The sequence below is a fragment of the Nerophis lumbriciformis genome, linkage group LG28 (assembly GCF_033978685.3).
Source record: "Nerophis lumbriciformis linkage group LG28, RoL_Nlum_v2.1, whole genome shotgun sequence".
Classification (NCBI taxonomy): domain Eukaryota; kingdom Metazoa; phylum Chordata; class Actinopteri; order Syngnathiformes; family Syngnathidae; genus Nerophis; species Nerophis lumbriciformis.
The window spans coordinates 36,006,289-36,026,171 of NC_084575.2; the positions used below are offsets into that span (position 1 = coordinate 36,006,289).

The 19,883-nt window shown below is 44.3% G+C and overlaps 1 protein-coding gene across 1 annotated transcript; it reads right to left on the reverse strand.

Moving 5' to 3' along the window:
* Positions 1–1,814: 1,814 nt before the first annotated feature.
* Positions 1,815–10,973, reverse strand: LOC133571102 (coagulation factor X-like). Its single transcript, XM_061924160.1, has 9 exons — positions 10,810–10,973; positions 10,466–10,626; positions 5,882–5,906; positions 5,694–5,807; positions 3,238–3,363; positions 2,890–3,161; positions 2,696–2,813; positions 2,431–2,618; positions 1,815–2,353 (listed from the first exon to the last, which is right to left on the reverse strand). The coding sequence occupies exons 1-9, from the start codon at positions 10,871–10,873 to the stop codon at positions 1,943–1,945; spliced, it is 1,479 nt and encodes a 492-aa protein (XP_061780144.1). The 5' UTR covers positions 10,874–10,973; the 3' UTR covers positions 1,815–1,942.
* Between the last annotated feature and the right edge of the window lie 8,910 nt (positions 10,974–19,883).

The window sequence follows — 19,883 nt, forward strand, 5'->3', positions numbered from 1 at the left end:
ACCGTATGGCGCCAGACATGTTGTTAGCGGAAAAAGGAGATGTGTGCGCAATATTGGGTGAACAGTGTTGTACTTCATACCAAAATACACTGATGCAGAAGATAGCCTGACCAGAGCACTGGAAGGCCTTCGCACCCTCAACGGTAAAATGGAAGAGCACTCACCTATGTGGGATGGATGGTTGAATGTGTTCGGCAAATACAAGTCCTTGGTATCATCAATTCTAGTATCTATGGCTGTGTTTGCAGCAAAACTGACGTTGTGTGGATGTTGTTGTATTCCCTGTCTGGGTTCTCTGCTTAACCGTCTGATTACCACAGCGATTAGCCCAGCAGATGATAGAACTGTTTAGATGCACCTTCTGGCGGACGACAAGAAAGATGAATCTGATGACGAGGATACCTACCTGGACGGTGTTCCTGATCTGTTTCCAGACCCTGGTGACTATATATATATAAAAATATGATGATGTTGAACTCTGAGTGTAGACATAACTTTGCCCTAAAGAAATTAACTATTAACTGAAAATCGTAAGAAGAAGTTATTGGGGATAAGAAGATTCTGGGGAAGTTATGTGATAAACAGGAGGGAAATGTTAGAATAATTATGTATATATTATCATCATAACTTTATGCTTAAGGGCCGTTACTATAAAGTATTGTCGATTTGTGCTGAAATGGTATTTTTGTATTTGTGCAGAGCTAGCAATCCAAAAGATTGCTAGCCTCTTTATCAGTGTTGTGTCCAGACTCGGCCTGCTGGCAGCCAAGGCCGAATATTTGGTTCCAAGACCAGACAAAGCAGAGACTGGGCGATATCACCAAGTGTCATCATATTTGCATTTTTGTATAACCATATATTGTGTCTTACTGGAGTTGTCGAGATTACCCCCTTCCCTTAGTCACCGTGATGTAAGGGCCATTTCCTAATAAATGGAGGAGGCGCACGGGCTTTTCTTTAGAACGTAGTTTGGATCTGTAACTAGAGTACAGCCCAAAACACGTGTCTCCTCATGAGCTAAATTGAACTCTGTCTCTGATTGATTCCTTGCTTCTTGTCTGATTAATAGATGTCAACAGTGTTTGCACCTGACACTCTCACACTATTAACTTGATCCACTACGGACTGGACTCTCAAACTATTATGTTAGATCCACTATGTACTGGACTCTCACACTATTAACTAGATCCACCATGGACTGGACTCTCACACTATTAACTAGATCCACTATGGACTGGACTCTCAAACTATTATGTTAGATCCACTATGGACTGGACTCTCAAACTATTATGTTAGATCCACTATGTACTGGACTCTCACACTATTAACTAGATCCACCATGGACTGGACTCTCACACTATTAACTAAACTCACTCCTGCTGAGGTCCCCTTCAAGGTTTCTCATTGTCATCCCATTGGGTTGAGTTTTTCCTTGCCCTGATGTGGGATCTGAGCCGAGGATGTCGTTGTGGCTTGTGCGGCCCTTTGAGACACTTGTGATTAAGGGCTATATGAATAAACTTTGAATGTCCCACGTCCTGTCAGCACACCTGTTCCTCGTTTAAATAGTTCCACCTGGGTCCCTCCTTCAGGGCTGGATCATTCTTCCTCTTCCTTTTGAGATTGATGCTTCCATGTGCTCTTTTGGTTCCACGCTTCCTTGTAAGTAATCAATAGTTTTTTTACTTGCATCCCGCCTGCTATTCTCTGCATGCTTGGGGTCACGCATCAAGCAACGCTCACCACTCGGTGACATGCGTGTAGTAAATGGCGGCCTGAAAGCCCTGGTCTAGATGAATCATACGTCACACACATTTGATCACATCAACTGTTGTACTTTTTATTATGGTCATGGTATCTGGATATACATAAAGATTATACGGCACAGATTAAAAGTTTCTTTCTAACTAGATGTAGTGGTGGACTGTAAAGTCTGGCCATTTTACATATCCAGCCACCTGATTGGTCCTTGGTGCCTCTTCACCCTGCCTGCGCTCATCAGCTTCTGAATGCCTTCACGGATCCAGCGAATATATCTGAATACTTGTGTGTAAACGCCATATTTGCCTTTTCGTGCACATCCTTCTCCCCAGCTCACTATGCCAGTGAGGAAATATGTTTCTTTGAACTTTGTAACATGCGGCCCGCCACTATCTCCTTTGCATGAATCCTTTGCTTCTTTGTCATAGCCCGCACAGAACATGCGTGTAGAGATATGGAAATTGGTGGATTCTTGACAAACCTGGCGGGCCACATAGGGCACGGCAAGGCGCTGCAAGATGGTGGACGGTTGTTGACCCTCGCCAAGACGTCCAAAACCGCTAACCATGCCAAACGGCTGCTTCATCAGAACCTGCCGAGACAGGTGGCCAAACATATACAGTGCGTGTACACATACTGTGTGTCAACGTGAAGCCAATAAACGCTCACCTTCTCAGCAAAATCTGATTTAGGCATGCAGGCTGGCAAGACGAACCTGGAGAACTTGATGGGCGTGGCCAGTTTGATGAGAGCAATGTCGTTGTGAAAAGTGTCTGGGCGGTAGTTGTGGTGTTTGAAGACAGCCTCCACATTGTGGTTGGCTTCGTTCCCGTCAGTCACCAGTACGTCAAACTCACCTGAATGGACAGAGGCCGCCAATTGTCAAGAAAACATCCCAAGAACACACTTGGACTCATTGGTCAGTCAGACCCACCAAGCCTCACAGAGATGTAATTGAATTGCTTCATGCAGTGCGCCGCAGTCAAGACGATGTATTGGTTCAAGATGGTACCGCCACAAAACCCTTGGCCTTCCTCATTGATGAGAAGTGCCTGTGTTGAGAACACCAAGGACTTTCAACACAGTATCTCACTTTAATACCCCGACACAGTTCATCCCTTGTCTCACCTGCCATGGACATTCCCCTGGCGGGCAGTCTTTGCCGTTGACGATGCGGGTCATTCCCACCATTTCAGGTAAGATATCTTCCTCCTCTTCATAGTCATGCGCAATTTGATCGGTGCTGAAGTTACCAGGAGACGAGACGGCGGTGGAGGTGATGTTGCTTTCTATGACGGTCTGGTTCAACCAGGAGTCGCTTCCCTCCGTGTAGTTCCGGTGCTGATACCTGAAAATGGACCGTGTCTTTCCAGGGATGACGGCGCCACATTTAAAGGGCTCTAAAAGGAGTTTTGTGGTGTGGAGAGGGGAATTCAGAACCTCTGAAATTTGAGGGAGAAAGTACTGTAGACTCACCGTTGGAATGACATGCTTTGTCCACGGGGAAATACCCATCAGCACATGAGCATTCAATGTGTCCTCGCACCACCTGGCAGAAGTGCTCACAACCGCCATTTTGGTTTTCACAGAGCTGAGGAGCGGCTGTTAAGAAACAAGAACATCAACATCGCTGAGGTTGGAGCTTCTGTAGTAAGCACCTGACGTTGTTATTGTGTGAATGCTCCACATTGGCTTTTCTACAACAAAATTCATCTCCTTCTTCTTCTCCTCCAGATTTTGGCGCGCTCTACCTTCCACATTTTTCATCCGATTCGAACCATTCCAACTTCAAACTGTTCAGCCTATTCCGGAATCGCGGGCTTTCCCTTGACAAATTCCCAGATTTCCTAGAATTCCAGGTTTTCCGGGACATTTTTCCCATTCAGAATGAACTGGCCATTTTTCAAACGTCCACCATTTCCACATTTTTCAACCGATTCAAACCATTCCACCTTCAACACATTCCACCATCCTGGAAATTCAAACTATCGTTTTTCCAAGTTCAAACTATGCTTTTCCAGAATTCCTGGTTTTCCAAAGCCTTATTTCCACCCTATTTTCTGACAACTACTCCTCTCACATTTTTCAATCGTTCCACCGTCAAAACATTCCTCTTAAGAGACAAAAAAACAAAGTTGTTTTTTGAACTGGAATTTCCCGGTTTTCCCGAAATTCCAGACATTCCGTAATACCATTTCTCAATTCAACTACTTCAACATTTCTCAACCGATTTGAAAAATTCCAACACCAACCATTCAAGTGTTTTTGAATTTTCAAAAAAATTCCCGCTTTTCCTGAAATTCCCAAATTTTTGGGAAATTCCCATTGAAATCAATGGGACATTTTTCAAAGTTCCCTAATTCCCACATTTTTTATCTGATTCAAAGCGTTCCAACTTCAAACTGTTCAGCCTATTCAGGAATCGCGGGCTTTCCCTTGACAAATTCCCAGATTTCCTAGAATTCCAGGTTTTCCGGGACATTTTTCCCATTCTGAATGAACTGGCCATTTTTCAAACGTCCACCATTTCCACATTTTTCAACCGATTCAAACCATTCCACCTTCAACACATTCCACCATCCTGGAAATTCAAACTATCGTTTTTCCAAGTTCAAACTATCCTTTTCCAGAATTCCTGGTTTTCCAAAGCCTTATTTCCACCCTATTTTCTGACAACTACTCCTCCCACATTTTTCAATCGTTCCACCGTCAAAACATTCCTCTTATTGAGACAAAAAAACAAAGTTGTTTTTTGAACTGGAATTTCCCAGTTTTCCCGAAATTCCAGACATTCCGTAATACCATTTCTCAATTCAACTACTTCAACATTTCTCGACCGATTTGAAAAATTCCAACACCAACCATTCAAGTGTTTTTGAATTTTCAAAAAAATTCCTGCTTTTCCTGAAATTCCCAAATTTTTGGGAAATTCCCATTGAAATCAATGGGACATTTTTCAAAGTTCCCTAATTCCCACATTTTTTATCTGATTCAAAGCGTTCCAACTTCAAACTGTTCAGCCTATTTAGGAATTGCGGGCTTTCCCTTGACAAATTCCCAGATTTCCTAGAATTCCAGGTTTTCCGGGACATTTTTCCCATTCAAACCAGAATTCCTGGTTTTCCAAAGCCCTATTTCCACCCTTTTTTCTACTCCTCCCACATTTTTCAACCCACTTCAACCGTTTCCACCGTCAAAACATTCCAACAAAGTTGTATTTTGAACTGGAAAAATTTCTGGTTTTCCCAAAATCCCAGGCATTCCGTAATACATGTTACTACTTCAACATTTCTCGATCGATTTGAAAAATTCAGGCAGCACGTTGGCAGACGGGTTCGTGCGTCTGCCTCACAATACGAAGGCCCTAAGTAGTCGTGAGTTCAATCCCGGCCTCGGGATCTTTCTGTGTGGAGTTTGCATGTTCTCCCCGTGACTGCGTGGGTTCTCTCCGGGTACTCCGGCTTCCTCCCACCTCCAAAGACATGCACCTGGGGATAGGCCCCTCCCACCTCCAAAGACATGCACCTTGGGATAGGCCCCTCCCACCGCCAAAGACATGCACATTGAAAAATTCCAACACCAACCATTTCAACTCATTCAGACCATTTCAAGTGTTTTAGAATTGAAAAAAAAAATTCCCACATTTTTTGGAAATTCCCATTGAAATCAATGGGATATTTTTCAAAGTTCCCCAATTCCCACATTTTTCATCTGATTCCAACTGTTCCAACTTCAAAATATTCAGCTGGTTTGGGAAGTGTGTGCTCTACTTCAACAATTCTAAAAAAAAATTCCCGTATTTCAGTTCAATTTCAGCATTGGAGCATTCATACGCAATTTTCTTCAGGAATTGCCTCATCTAGATTTTAGATTGATGATAAACATTGCTGTGCTAGTTTACAAGTCATCTAAGCTGGACGTCGCTTCTGTACCAATTTCACAATTGGAGCCCTGGTAGCCTTCAGCACAGTAGCAGCTGTAGCTGCCGATGCCGTCTTCACAACGTCCTCCGTGAGCGCAGGGCATGGACTCACATGCATCACCATCTGCAGGACGGCCAGAAAATCTACGGATCAGATCAACAACAACAGCAAAACCACTTCATCGCATCTAATCTTACCATAATACTTGGCCCAGAATTCATTCTGAAAAAGAAGAAGCAAGAATCAAACGTCTAAAGAATGAAAACCACAGTTACCCTCCCAGGGTGTGTACGGAGATGCTCAATATTATTAAACACAAGTCCATGTAACGAGAAGAAACTAAGCTATTTAAGGAAATCAGGACAATTCAAACTCCAATCCCTTAAAGGAGGCAGATGTCAATAACTTACTCTGAGAAACAAAAACACAATAATGTAAGAAACTTAACCGAGCTTGACAGCGAACACTTACCGGTAAGTGTCTCAATGGTGCATTCTTTTACTAATACAACTAACTAAACACTTTACACTACACTTGTTTGGTAGCATCAATATCTAAATTGTCACAACAAGCCTGAACCTCTTTGCTTGCTAGATCTATTTTCTGGGGATTTTTCTTTTTCAAGCCAAATGATTAAAGCAGTTATTAGATTTGTTTTTCCACTTTCAAAACACATTTCTGTAATGTTGGTCCAAATTTTGCATGTATATTTTTCTACAGACCATCTGCAAAACACTTTTTGACTGTCTTCAGAGTATGCCTTTTTGTGAGTGGTCTTATTTTTGTGCCAAAGTTCTTCCCTAGCCAAAGCCAAAGCCCCATTTGACTGCACGGCCGCCCCGTCAGCCATGATGTCGTTTTTAGAGCTTCCACATCGAGTCTACTGACAGATACAAGTTACAACTGCAGGCTACTTTTTTATTAGAAATGGCAATAGCGGAGGATTTTTAGCATGCATGTGCATGTACGAGCCAGTCTGCCTCACAACGATAAAATAGAGAAAATAAGGAACTTACTGACTACAACTTTGGACTACAACTGGAAAAAAATGGCAGGCTTGTGCAAAGCTTTTTGGGTGAACCTCGACCATATATGGAGATATCCGCTGACGTAACTACGGACAAATATGTCACTGAAGTCTCAAACGGCTTGTTTGCTGCATGTTTTTAAAAAGGCAAGATTGTTTTTTTTAAATATCTTCGCCGTGCCCCCATGGTTTGATTGAACATTTTCGGCACTTATGGGGACTAAATTGGCTTTGGATTAAAGGGCCCCTTAAAGAGGTCCTTTACACAAACTGATTGAAAACATGTAAATAATTGAACCTGACCTGGGCTATGCCAGTTATAGCAACAGTTGTACAGCAGTTGTACCCTAACTCCCAAAGCATTTTCACAAGCTAGGCTTGATCCTCGTGGTTAACTTGATTTATGTACCGTATTTTTTGGACTATAAGGCGCACTTCAAATCCTTTCATTTTCTCAAAAATCAACAGTGCGCCTTTATAACCCGGTGCGCCTAATAAACGGAATAATATTGGTTGTTCTTACCAACCTCGAAGCAATTTTATTTGGTTCATGGTGAAATGATAAGTGGGACCAGTAGATGGCAGTCACACATAAGAGATAAGTGTAGACTGCAATATGACGCCAGTAAACGACACCAAAACTTCAAATGTTCCATTGAGAATATAGAACATTACACACGGCACTCAAAAAGCTATAAAGCCGAAACGCTCGAAGGATTGTCGACGCGTTACGGCTACAGTAGTCAGACGTACTTTTCAACATAGGAGTATTATGATGGTGTGTGTATAAGGATCGCAAAATGGCATCTATTAGCAGACATATTATATAACCTTTCCTACCTTCTGGTACCTGCTGATGTGTATTTGAGATCTGCATAAGTCCTGAAAATTTGCGCGTGTCCACCTTTGTAGTCAATAAGGTTTTTATTTTTCTCTATCTTCTTGTTATGTGACATTCATCCTCCACTGTTGCCATTTCTAATATAAAGTAGTGTAAAGTTCTTACTTATATCTGTCAGTAAACTCACCATGAAAGCACTAAAACATACCGGTGTAGTGACTTTACATTATTCGCCCAAGGAACTTCAGTTATTAGAGAGTTCCAGTCGTTGTTGTTTCTGGATGAGGAGATGCTGCTCCGTTATTGATTGAAGTAAAGTGTGAATGTCATTAAAACAGTTAGCGCCATCTTTTGACACTTCTTCCACCCCCGTCCTTGCACGCTACACCGCTACAACAAAGATGACGGGTAGAAGACGCTGTCCAAGTGGAGGCACGTAAATAAGAGCGCCAACAAAACTGAGGAGACTGTCAGAAAGTGAGTTGAAGATGATGTGTAAAACATCATCTATGCAACATTTTGAGCAAAGAAGCACCATTACATGTTATGTAGACCACAAGGAAGTCTTTTACATTTAGAAAATAATCTGAATAATATGACTCCATTAATGCACCTTTTGTATGAAAATAGACTTGACTCGACCCGCTCATCGGCAGTGCGCCTTATAACCCGGTGCGCCCTATAGTCCGGAGAATACAGGAAATGAATTTCACTAGTAAACATCTAAAAATGCCACCTGAGACCATCAGATGTGTCGTAGTCTAGCTCAGTGTTTTTCAACCTTTTTTGAGCCAAGGCACAATTTTTGCGTTGAAGAAATGCGGAGGCACACCACCAGCACAAATCATTCAAAAACTAAACTCAGTTGACAGTAAAAAGTCTTAATTGTTGGATATGACTTTAAAGCACAACCAAGCATGCATCACTATAGCTCTTGTCTCAAAGTAGGTGTACTGTCACCAGCTGTCACATCACACCCTGACTTATTTGGACTTTTTTGCTGTTTTCCTGTGTGTAGTGTTTTACTTCTTGTCTTGCGCTCCTATTTTGGTGGCTTTTCCTGTTTTGTTGTAGCAGTTTCATGTCTTCCTTCGAGCGTTATTCCCCGCACCTACTTTGTTTTAGCAATCAAGAATATTTCAGTTGATTTTATCCTTCTTTGTGGGGACATTGTTGATTGTCATGTCATGTTCGGATGTACATTGTGGACGCCGTCTTTGCTCCACAGTAAGTCTTTGCTGTCGTCCAGCATTCTGTTTTTGTTTACTTTGTAGCCAGTTCAGTTTTAGTTTCATTCTGCATAGTAGAGATGCGCGGTTTGCGGGCACAACTGCGGAGTCTGCAGATTGGGCGGATGAAATTAAAAAAAATTAGATTTTATCCGCGGGTCGGGTCGGGTCGGGTCGGGTCGGGCGGTTGAAATAAAAAAAAAATAGATTTTAAATAGATTCAGGCGGGTGGCAGTTAAACCAATTGGGAAATATATATACATAGTTAAATGTTGTTACCCACATACGAAAAACGAGCAGGCACCTGCAGCATATGCCACAACAGAAGAAAAAAAAAAAAAGAGATGGACACTTTTACGGAGCGGAGAAGGGACGCCTCGCCGGGGTCCGGGACCGAGGCCCCTTCCCCCGAGAGGGCCCCACCGGGAGCCGTAGCTGAGGCGATCCGCGAGAAGGGCCCGACGCACGTCCAGGGTCACCACCGCGCCCAACCGCACCGACACCCCGCCTCGTCCGCCTTCGCCGCGGCCGGCGTCACGCGCAGCAGGTAAGCAGCTTACCTGCCCGCCACCCCCGTGGCCGGGGGCTCGTAACAGGGGTCACTCCGCGCGCTCCGCCCGCGCAGCTTACCTGCCCGCCACCCCTGTTGCCGGGGGCGCGTAACAGGGGTCACTCCGCGCGCAGTGCGCTCACGAAAGGGGTGGGGCTCACCCTGGTTGATATAGACAGCAGCTAGGACGGTGGCCATGGAAGTCGGAACCCGCTAAGGAGTGTGTAACAACCCACCTGCCGAATCAACTAGCCCTGAAAATGGATGGCGCTGGAGCGTCGGGCCCATACCCGGCCGTTGCTGGCAGCGAGACGCGCTTGGAGGTGCGCTCAGCGTGGCTCCCATATGATTGCGCACTGGTGTGCGTCTGGGTCGTGACAGCGTGGCACGCGAATGTCTGTGCTGCACTGGATCAGTCTCCTTTCTTTAACAGGCAAAAGCTTTACAACCTCACTAATGCCTTGCATCGTCTATATTAGATATATAACAACGGGCGGGTGCGGGCGGGTGCGGTTCTGATTAAATGTTAGAAACGGGTGGATGGCGGATGGTTGACGACTTTCTGATGCGGTTGCGGATGAAATAATTGCCTATCCGCGCATCTCTACTGCATAGCCTTCCCTAAGCTTCAATGCCTTTTCATAGGGGCACTCACCTTTTGTTTATTTTTGGTTTCAGCATTAGATACCTTTTTACCTGCACACTGCCTCTTGCTGTTCGCGACATCTACAAAGCAATAAGCTACCTGCTGCCACCTACTGATATGGAAGAGTATTACACGGTTACTCTGCCGAGCTCTAGACAGCACCGACACTCAACAAAACACATCATTTGCAGACTATAATTACTGCTTTGCAAAAAATATCTTGAACCCAAACAGGTGAAATGAGATCATCTCCCACGGCACACCAGACTGGCACAGTGGTTGAAAAACACTGGTCTAGCTAACAAAGTTAGAAAAAGTGGTCATAGATGGCCAGGCTATTTGAAACTAGCTAGCAGCTAACTAGCCTACCTCTCAACAAGCTTGTTGAAACTAACCAACAGAATATCAAGTCGTTCAAGCTAACTAGCCCACCTCAGGCTAATCTAGGAAGCGCAACAGTCATGTGTGAAGGTGCAGGAATTATATACAGTTTTTGCTTGATCTTCAAAAATCTCTCGCGCTTCCTCCAGGTTGCAGCGCTCTTCCATACACTCGCGCTCCAGGTTGCCTTGCTTCATCTCTTCAAAGTAGCTATTGGCTCGTCTGCGCCGCGTCAACATCTGAGTGGCCTCCCCCTCGCTCAGGAACACTGACAATGGCCAAAGGACGACATTGTAAAAGGTACGTCTTTTTTGTTGCTTTCACCAAGGCTAGCAACCACGCCGACGTTAACAAAAGCAGATTCTTATGTTGTGCCTGTCTTCATCCAATCAGGCGGAAGAAGGTCAACATGCTAAACACACAACAGGAAGTGACCATGAACTCTCCATACCGTGAGCGCTGGCCGTAGAGATCAGCAGCACGCCGAGCCACCCAAGTCCACCCAAACATAACATGGCGCCCGGTGGTCAGGTGAGAAGAAGAAGCTGTCAGTGCTGCGTGGAAGGAAGGCAGCGGGATACAGTCTGAAGGCCAACGACCTTGTGCGGGGGAGGAAGGAGTGTTGACGTGTGGGAGGGGAGGGACTGTTCATGTTGTGGCTCACATACAGCGGTGCAACATGACTGTATGGCATACTTGCCAACCTTGACACCTCCCAATTCGGGACACGGGGGTGTTGTTAGGTAACAGTGTATATACTTTCAAGTACAAACCCTGTTTCCATATGAGTTGGGAAATTGTGTTAGATGTAAATATAAACGGAATACAATGATTTGCAAATCATTTTCAAGCCATATTCAGTTGAATATGCTACAAAGACAACATATTTGATGTTCAAACTCATAAACATTTTTTTTTATGCAAATAATAATTAACTTTAGAATTTGATGGCAGCAACACGTGACAAAGAAGTTGGGAAAGGTGGCAATAAATACTGATAAAGTTGAGGAATGCTCATCAAACACTTATTTGGAACATCCCACAGGTGTGCAGGCTAATTGGGAACAGGTGGGTGCCATGATTGGGTATAAAAGTAGATTCCAAGGATGGGGCGAGGGTCACCACTTTGTCAACAAATAAGTTAGCAAATTGTTGAACAGTTTAAGAAAAACCTTTCTCAACCAGCTATTGCAAGGAATTTTGGGATTTCACCATCTACGCTCCGTAATATCATCAAAGGGTTCAGAGAATCTGGAGAAATCACTGCACGTAAGCAGCTAAGCCCGTGACCTTCCATCCCTCAGGCTGTACTGCATCAACAAGCGACATCAGTGTGTAAAGGATATCACCACATGGGCTCAGGAACACTTCAGAAACACACTGTCAGTAACTACAGTTGGTCGCTACATCTGTAAGTGCAAGTTAAAACTCTCCTATGCAAGGCGAAAACCGTTTATCAACAACACCCAGAAACGCCGTCGGCTTCGCTGGGCCTGAGCTCATCTAAGATGGACTGATACAAAGTGGAAAAGTGTTCTGTGGTCTGACGAGTCCACATTTCAAATTGTTTTTGGAAACTGTGGACGTCGTGTCCTCCGGACCGAAGAGGAAAAGAACCATCCGGATTGTTATAGGCGCAAAGTGTAAAAGGCAGCATGTGTGATGGTATGGGGGTGTATTCGTTACGGCTCAGGCTCCTGCCAACGCCGCTCATCCGTCTGTGCGCACCTCGGGACACGCCCACGGGTGCGCACATCCAGGGACGCGCCGCGCACGTCCCCGCCCTGCAGCAGCCACCAGCTGCAATCACTCGCTGGCAATCTTCACACCTGGAACTGATGAGGGCGAGCTGGTTAAAAGACCAGTGGACCCTAGGATCGGCTCGGGAACTCAGCTTTCTCATGGTGTACCGTAAGCAACAAGCTTTATGCTATATTCGTGTTTTCTCTCCGTGCCTTGATTTGTCCCTTGTCTTCTCCCGTGTCCCCGCAGTACCCTCCGTCGCCTGGAAAGCGAGCTGTGCGTCTCATTTTCCCCTGGATCTCCCTCTGGACTCTGACTGCTTCCTTCGTTCCTCGACCTCTTGCTCGCCCCTGGATTCCGACGCCTCTCTCTCGCCCCGGATAACCTGCCTGCCCCATGGACTTCCTCACATCTCGTTCAACACGTTGGTAACACTCACTTCAGTTAACTACACACATAGTCTTACACCACACACTCTTGTATTCTAGTTCACACTCCATTTCCTTAGTTTAGTAGTATTGTTTATATATATATATATATATATATATATATATATATATATATATATATATATATATATATGTTGACTATATATATATATATATATATATATATATATATATATATATATATATATATATATATAATAAATAATTGTATAAACTTCCCCCTGGTGTCTGTTTGCCGTCACCTCCCCTTTAGTCTAAACATAACAGTATTAGTGCCCAAGGCATGGGTAACTTACACATCTGTGAAGGCACCATTAATGCTGAAAGGTACATACAGCTTTTGGAGCAACATATGTTATCATGGACGCCCCTGCTTATTTCAGCAAGACAATGCCAAGCCACGTGTTACATCAACGTGGCTTCATAGTAAAAGAGTGCGGGTACTAGACTGGCCTGCCTGTAGTCCAGACCTGTCTCCCATTGAAAATGTGAAGCCTAAAATAGCACAACAGAGACCCCTGGACTGTTGAACAACTTAAGCTGTACATCAAGCAAGAATGGGAAATAATTCCACCTGAGAAGCTTCAAAAATGTGTCTCCTCAGTTCCCAAACCTTTACTGAGTGTTGTTAAAAGGAAAGGCCATGTAACACAGTGGTGAACATGCCCTTTCCCAACTACTTTGGCACATGTTGCAGCCATCCATCCATCCATTTTTTACCGCTTAATCCCTTCGGGGTCGCGGAGGGCGCTGGAGCCTATCTCAGCTACAATCTGGGGGGAAGGCGGGGTACACCCTGGACAAGTCGCCACCTCATCACAAGTGTTGCAGCCATGAAATTCTAAATGAAATATTATTTGCAAAAATAAAATAAAGTGTATGAGTTTGAACATCAAATATGTTGTCTTTGTAGCATATTCAACTGAATATGGCTTGAAAATGATTTGCAAATCATTGTATTCCGTTTATATTTACATCTAACACCATTCCACAACTCATATGGAAACAGGGTTTATAGATAAGCCTATGGATAACGGAGACATATATAAAAGTCTCCTTTTCAGGTGAGAGAGGACGCTAAAGGCACGGGTGAAAATCGGGAGAAATTCGGGGGAATGTTTGCCCCGGGAGATTTCCGGGAGTGGCACTGAAATTCGGGAGTCTCCCGGGAAAGTCGTGAGGGTTGGCAAGTATGGTTATGGTCATGTTGCGCATTACCATGCATGTCCGCAACACAGCCCATCTTCAACTACTCCTGGTTAGACATTTTAGTATATGAGTAAATGTTTCAGGATATCACAAATGAAATTATGCGTGACCCCACGACCTCATGAAGAACTGTTCAAAAAGTCACATTAAGTGAAGATGTCTCACATTAGTTACCAACTCTTTCAAATATAAACACTTTGTTGGCAGGGCTGGTCAAGCACATTTTTTGGGGGACATTTTTATTTGTGTACCTTATTTTTCGGACCATAGGGCGCACCGGATTATAAGGCACACTGCTGATGAGCGGGTCTAGTCAGGTCTATTTTCATACATTAAAGGAGTCATATTATCATACTTGCCAACCCTCCCGAATTATCCGGGAGACTCCTGAAATTCAGCGCCTCTCCCGAAAACCTCCCGGGACAAATATTCTCCCGAAAATCTCCCGATTTTCAGCCGGAGCTGGAGGCCACGCCCCCTCCAGCTCCATGCGGACCTGAGCGAGGACAGCCTTTTTTCACGTCCGCTTTCCCACGATATAAACAGCGTGCCTGCCCAATCACGCTATTCCATACGAGGCGTCCGGCATACCGCCGATGAGCATGGTGCAGATGGAGAAGATCTTCTCGGCGTCCGTGTCGGCGCACATGTTGCCAAAGCCAACGCTGGTCAGGCTGCTGAGGGTGAAGTAGAGGGTGGGGATGTACGAGCTGCGCACCGACGGGTGTTGTTGACGTAGGGCATCTCCAGGCGTTTGCCCAGCTCATGGAGCCATCCTTGGGGAAGAGACGGGAAGACAACAGGGTGACAAGAACTAAATCATCCAGACTAGAGATAAATTGTATTATTATGTTTTTCTTACCTAAAAATAAATCCATCCATCCATCCATCCATCTTCTTCCGCTTATCCGAGGTCGGGTCGTGGGGGCAGCAGCCTAAGCAGGGAAGCCCAGACTTTCCTCACCCCAGCCACTTCGTCCAGCTCCTCCCGGGGGATCCCGAGGCGTTCCCAGGCCAGCCGGGAGACATAGTCTTCCCAGCGTGTCCTGAGTCTTCCCCGTGGCCTCCTACCGGTCGGACGTGCCCGAAACACCTCCCGAGGGAGGCGTTCGGGTGGCATCCTGACCAGATGCCCGAACCACCTCATCTGGATCCTCTCGATATGGAGGAGCAGCGGCTTTACTTTGAGCTCCCCCCGGATGACAGAGCTTCTCACCCTATCTCTAAGGGAGAGCCCCGCCACCCGGCGGAGGAAACTCATTTCGGCCGCTTGTACCCGTGATCTTGTCCTTTCGGTCATGACCCAAAGCTCATGACCATAGGTGAGGATGGGAACGTAGATCGACCGGTAAATCGAGAGCTTTGCCTTCTGGCTCAGCTCCTTCTTCACCACAACGGATTGATACAGCGTCCGCATTACTGAAGATGCCGCACCGATCCGCCTGTCGATCTCACGATCCACTCTTCCCCCACTCGTGAACAAGACTCCGAGGTACTTGAACTCCTCCACTTGGGGCAAGATCTCCTCCCCAACCCGGAGATGGCACTCCACCCTTTTCCGGGCGAGAACCATGGACTCGGACTTGGAGGTGCTGATTCCCATCCCAGTCGCTTCACACTCGGCTGCGAACCGATCCAGTGAGAGCTGAAGATCTTGGCTAGATGAAGCCATCAGGACCACATCATCTGCAAAAAGCAGAGACCTAATCCTGCAGCCACCAAACCAGATACCCTCAACGCCTTGACTGCGCCTAGAAATTCTGTCCATAAAAGTTATGAACAGAATGGGTGACAAAGGGCAGCCTTGGCGGAGTCCAACCCTCACTGGAAACGTGTCCGACTTACTGCCGGCAATGCGGACCAAGCTCTGACACCGATTATACAGGGAGCGAACCGCCACAATAAGACAGTCCGTTACCCCATACTCTCTGAGCACTCCCCACAGGACTTCCCGGGGTACACGGTCGAATGCCTTCTCCAAGTCCACAAAGCACATGTAGACTGGTTGGGCAAACTCCCATGCACCCTCAAGGACCCTGCTGAGAGTATAGAGCTGGTCCACAGTTCCACGACCAGGACGAAAACCACACTGTTCCTCCTGAATCCGAGGTTCGACTATCCGGCGTAGCCTCCTCTCCAGTACACCTGAATAGACCTTACCGGGAAGGCTGAGGAGTGTGATCCCACGATAGTTGGAACACACCCTCCGGTTCCCCTTCTTAAAGAGAGGAACCACCACCCCGGTCTGCCAATCCAGAGGTACCGCCCCCGATGTCCACGCGATGTTGCAGAGTCTTGTCAACCAAGACAGCCCCACAGCATCCAGAGCCTTAAGGAACTCCGGGCGGATCTCATCCACCCCCGGGGCCTTGCCACCGAGGAGCTTTTTAACTACCTCGGCAACCTCAGCCCCAGAAATAGGAGAGCCCACCACAGATTCCCCAGGCCCTGCTTCCTCATAGGAAGACATGCTGGTAGGATTGAGGAGGTCTTCGAAGTATTCTCTCCAGCGATCCACAACATCCGCAGTCGAGGTCAACAGAGCACCATCCCCACCATACACGGTGTTGACACTGCACTGCTTCCCCTTCCTGAGGCGGCGGATGGTGGTCCAGAATTGCTTCGAAGCCGTCCGGAAGTCTTTTTCCATGGCCTCACCGAACTCCTCCCATGTCCGAGTTTTTGCCTCCGCGACCGCTGAAGCCGCACACCGCTTGGCCTGTCGGTACCTGTCTGCTGCGTCAGCTAAAAATAAATATATTTATTAATTTAAAAAAAAAAACTAAATACATTTTTACTATATTTTGCTAAAAACATCAAAATTAATTGTATTTTTATTTGTATTTTTTCTGACTCCTTATTACATCCAGCCATAGAATTATACATTAAAATAAACATATTTGAAATAATTAATTTTAAATGATCATAATAATTCATTTAAAATGACCATATTTAATTATTAAAATAATTTCTTGTTTATCAACAACTTTAGCATTTTATTCATTACATTTTGAAGCTCTCAGAAGCCAAGTTATATTATATACCTTGAGATTTATTTATGCAAGTTTGAAGTATCAATTATCTAAACACAGTTTTGTTTGCATATTTTCAGGATGTGTGTATATATATATATATATATATATATGTATATATATACAGTATATATATATATATATATATATATATATATATATATATATATATATATATATATATATATATATATGAAATACTTGACTTGGTGATTTCTAGCTGTAAATATACTCCTCCCCTCTTAACCACGCCCCCACCCCCCACCTCCTGAAATCGGAGGTCTCAAGATTGGCAAGTATGCATATTATCAGGGGCGCCGCTAGGGATTTTGGGCCCCATGAAAAGAATCTTTACAGGGCCCCCAACACAGTGTCATTATTTTTTCAGTATTATAATTTCATCATCATTAGGGGCCTCTCTGGGCCCCCCTCGATCATGGGCCCCTAGAATCCGTCTCCTTTACCCCCCCTTTTCGGCGCCCCTGCATATTATTATGATTATTTTCTAAATGTAAAAGACTTCCTTGTGGTCTACATAACATGTAATGGTGCTTCTTTGCTCAAAATGTTGCATAGATGATGTTTTACACATCATCTTAAGTAAAGTTAAAGTTAAAGTTCCAATGATAGTCACACCCACACACTAGGTGTGGTGAAGTTTGCACCTGGGGATAGGCCCCTCCCACCTCCAAAGACATGCACCTGGGGATATGTTGATTGGCAACACTAAATGGTCCCTATTGTGTGAATGTTGTCTATGTTGACCCCTCTGTGTACCAAGACGAGATACACCTATTTATTAGGTGGTGTGACACTAACCATCTTATTTTAAATGTGACCAAGACACAGGAAATGGTTTTGGATCCGAGGAAAGTGACTGACCATGAGCCAGTGGTCATCAAAAATCAGGAAATCACCCAGGTATCCTCATATAAATATTTAGGGGTTCATATTGATAATCTTCTCTGCTGGAAGACACATATTGACAAACTGTGCAATAGACTGCAACAGAGGCTATATTTTTTGCGAAGATTAAGATTGTACGGCGTAAGCAGCCACATCATGATGATTTTCTACCGTGCCATTGTAGAGAGCATCATTAGATACGGGATCACCTCATGGTTTGGCAACCTAACCGTTAAGCTAAACTGGCCGGCATGCATAGAACGGCAATGAAAATCGTAGGGAGGAAAGAATATGAGCCTATACAGAGCATCTATGAGCAGGCAGTTAGGAAAAAAGCTAAGAAAATTATTTCCAACTCACAACACCCACTCTTTCCTGAATATGGAACCCTGCCATCAGGGAGAAGACTCCGGGTCCCACTATGCAAATCTAACCGCCTTAAATTATCATTTGTCCCAGCCTCCATTAAGCTGACCAACAATGTGCAATAGAATTTTAATACATAGGTTAGCACTTTTTTAGCACTTAGCACTTTAGCACATAGCACTTTAGAACTAAGCACTTTAGCACACAGCACTTTATCCATGAGCTCTAGTGCAATGCACATTGGTACTTTATCTTTATCTCCATACTGTAGATTTTATGCCTACATCAAAGTGCCACCTATGTCTATCAAGCTCCATGTTCTGATGTTTAAATGTTAGTTGTATGGTTGTGGTTGTGTCTGTGCTTGTGTTTTTGTTCTGTTGTTTTTGGGTATGTTAAGAAAGCAATGATGCACTGTGCCCAAGACAAATTTCCCCGCGGGGACAATAAAGTTGAACCTTGAACCTTGAACCTTATCTGTGTTGGCCCTGTGATGAGGTGGTGACTTGTCCAGGGTGTACATCGCCTTCCTCCCGAATGCAGCTGAGATAGGCTCCAGCACCCCCCGCAACCCCGAAAGGGACAAGCGGTAGAAAATGAATGGATGCCATAGTAATACTGGTATCTCTGACTATAGTAGCCGTGATGGGCGACAATCCATCAAGCGGCGCAGCTTCAAAGTCCTACTAAAACATTTTGACAAGATTTTTGAGTGCCGTGTGTAATGTTCTATATTTTCAATGGAACATTTCAAGTTTTGGTGTTGTTTACTTGAGTCATATTGCAGTCTATATGTATCTCTTATGTGTGACTGCCATCTACTGGTCACATTTATCATTACACCATGTACCAAATAAAATTGCTTCGAGGTCGGTAAGCACATCCAGAATTATTCCGTACATTAGGCCCACCGGGTTATATGGCGCACTGTCGATTTTTGAGAAAATAAAAGCATTTTAAATGCGCCTTATAGTCCGAAAAATCCGGTAAGTAGAAATACTTTTTACTAGATTTAAAAAAATCACCAAAATGGACTTTTAAAGCTATCTGGTCGAGCACACTTCTACCTGCAAGGAGTAGAGGTCCAAAATGATGGAGTCACATCATGACTCCATACTCCATACAACATGATGGATCCCTTTTAGAATTATTTACACACCAAATGTTAAGCAGTTTTATATTTTGCATTTTGTTAACCGAAATGTGACCTTAAAACTGAGGTACGTACCGAACCATGATGACGGTTTATCGTTAGACTAGGGTTGTCCTGATACCAATATTTTGGTACCGGTACCAAAATGTATTTCGAGACTTTTCGATACTTTTCTAAATAAAGGGGACCACAGAAAATGTCATTAATGGTTTTATTTTAACAAAAAATCTTAAGTTACATGAAACATATGTTTATTATTGTCATTTAGTCCTTAAATAAAATACTAGACAACTTGTCTTTTAGTAGTAAGTAAACAAACAAAGACTCCTAATTAGTCGTATGCAGTAACATATTGTGTCATTTATACACCTATTATTTTGTACACATTATGAGGGACAAACTATAAAAATGGATTATTAATCTACTTGTTCATTTACTGTTAATATCTGCTTATTTTCTGTTTCAACATGTTCTATCTACACTTCTGTTAAAATGTAATAATCACTTCTTCTTCTCTTCTTTGATACTTGACATTAGTTTTGGATGATACCACACTTTATTAGAGGCGGTATCGTACCGAGTAGGATTCATTAGTATCGCGGTACTATACCGATGTACCGTACAACCCTACGTTAGTGTCATGACTTGGTCTTGGGTGTTTGCTTTT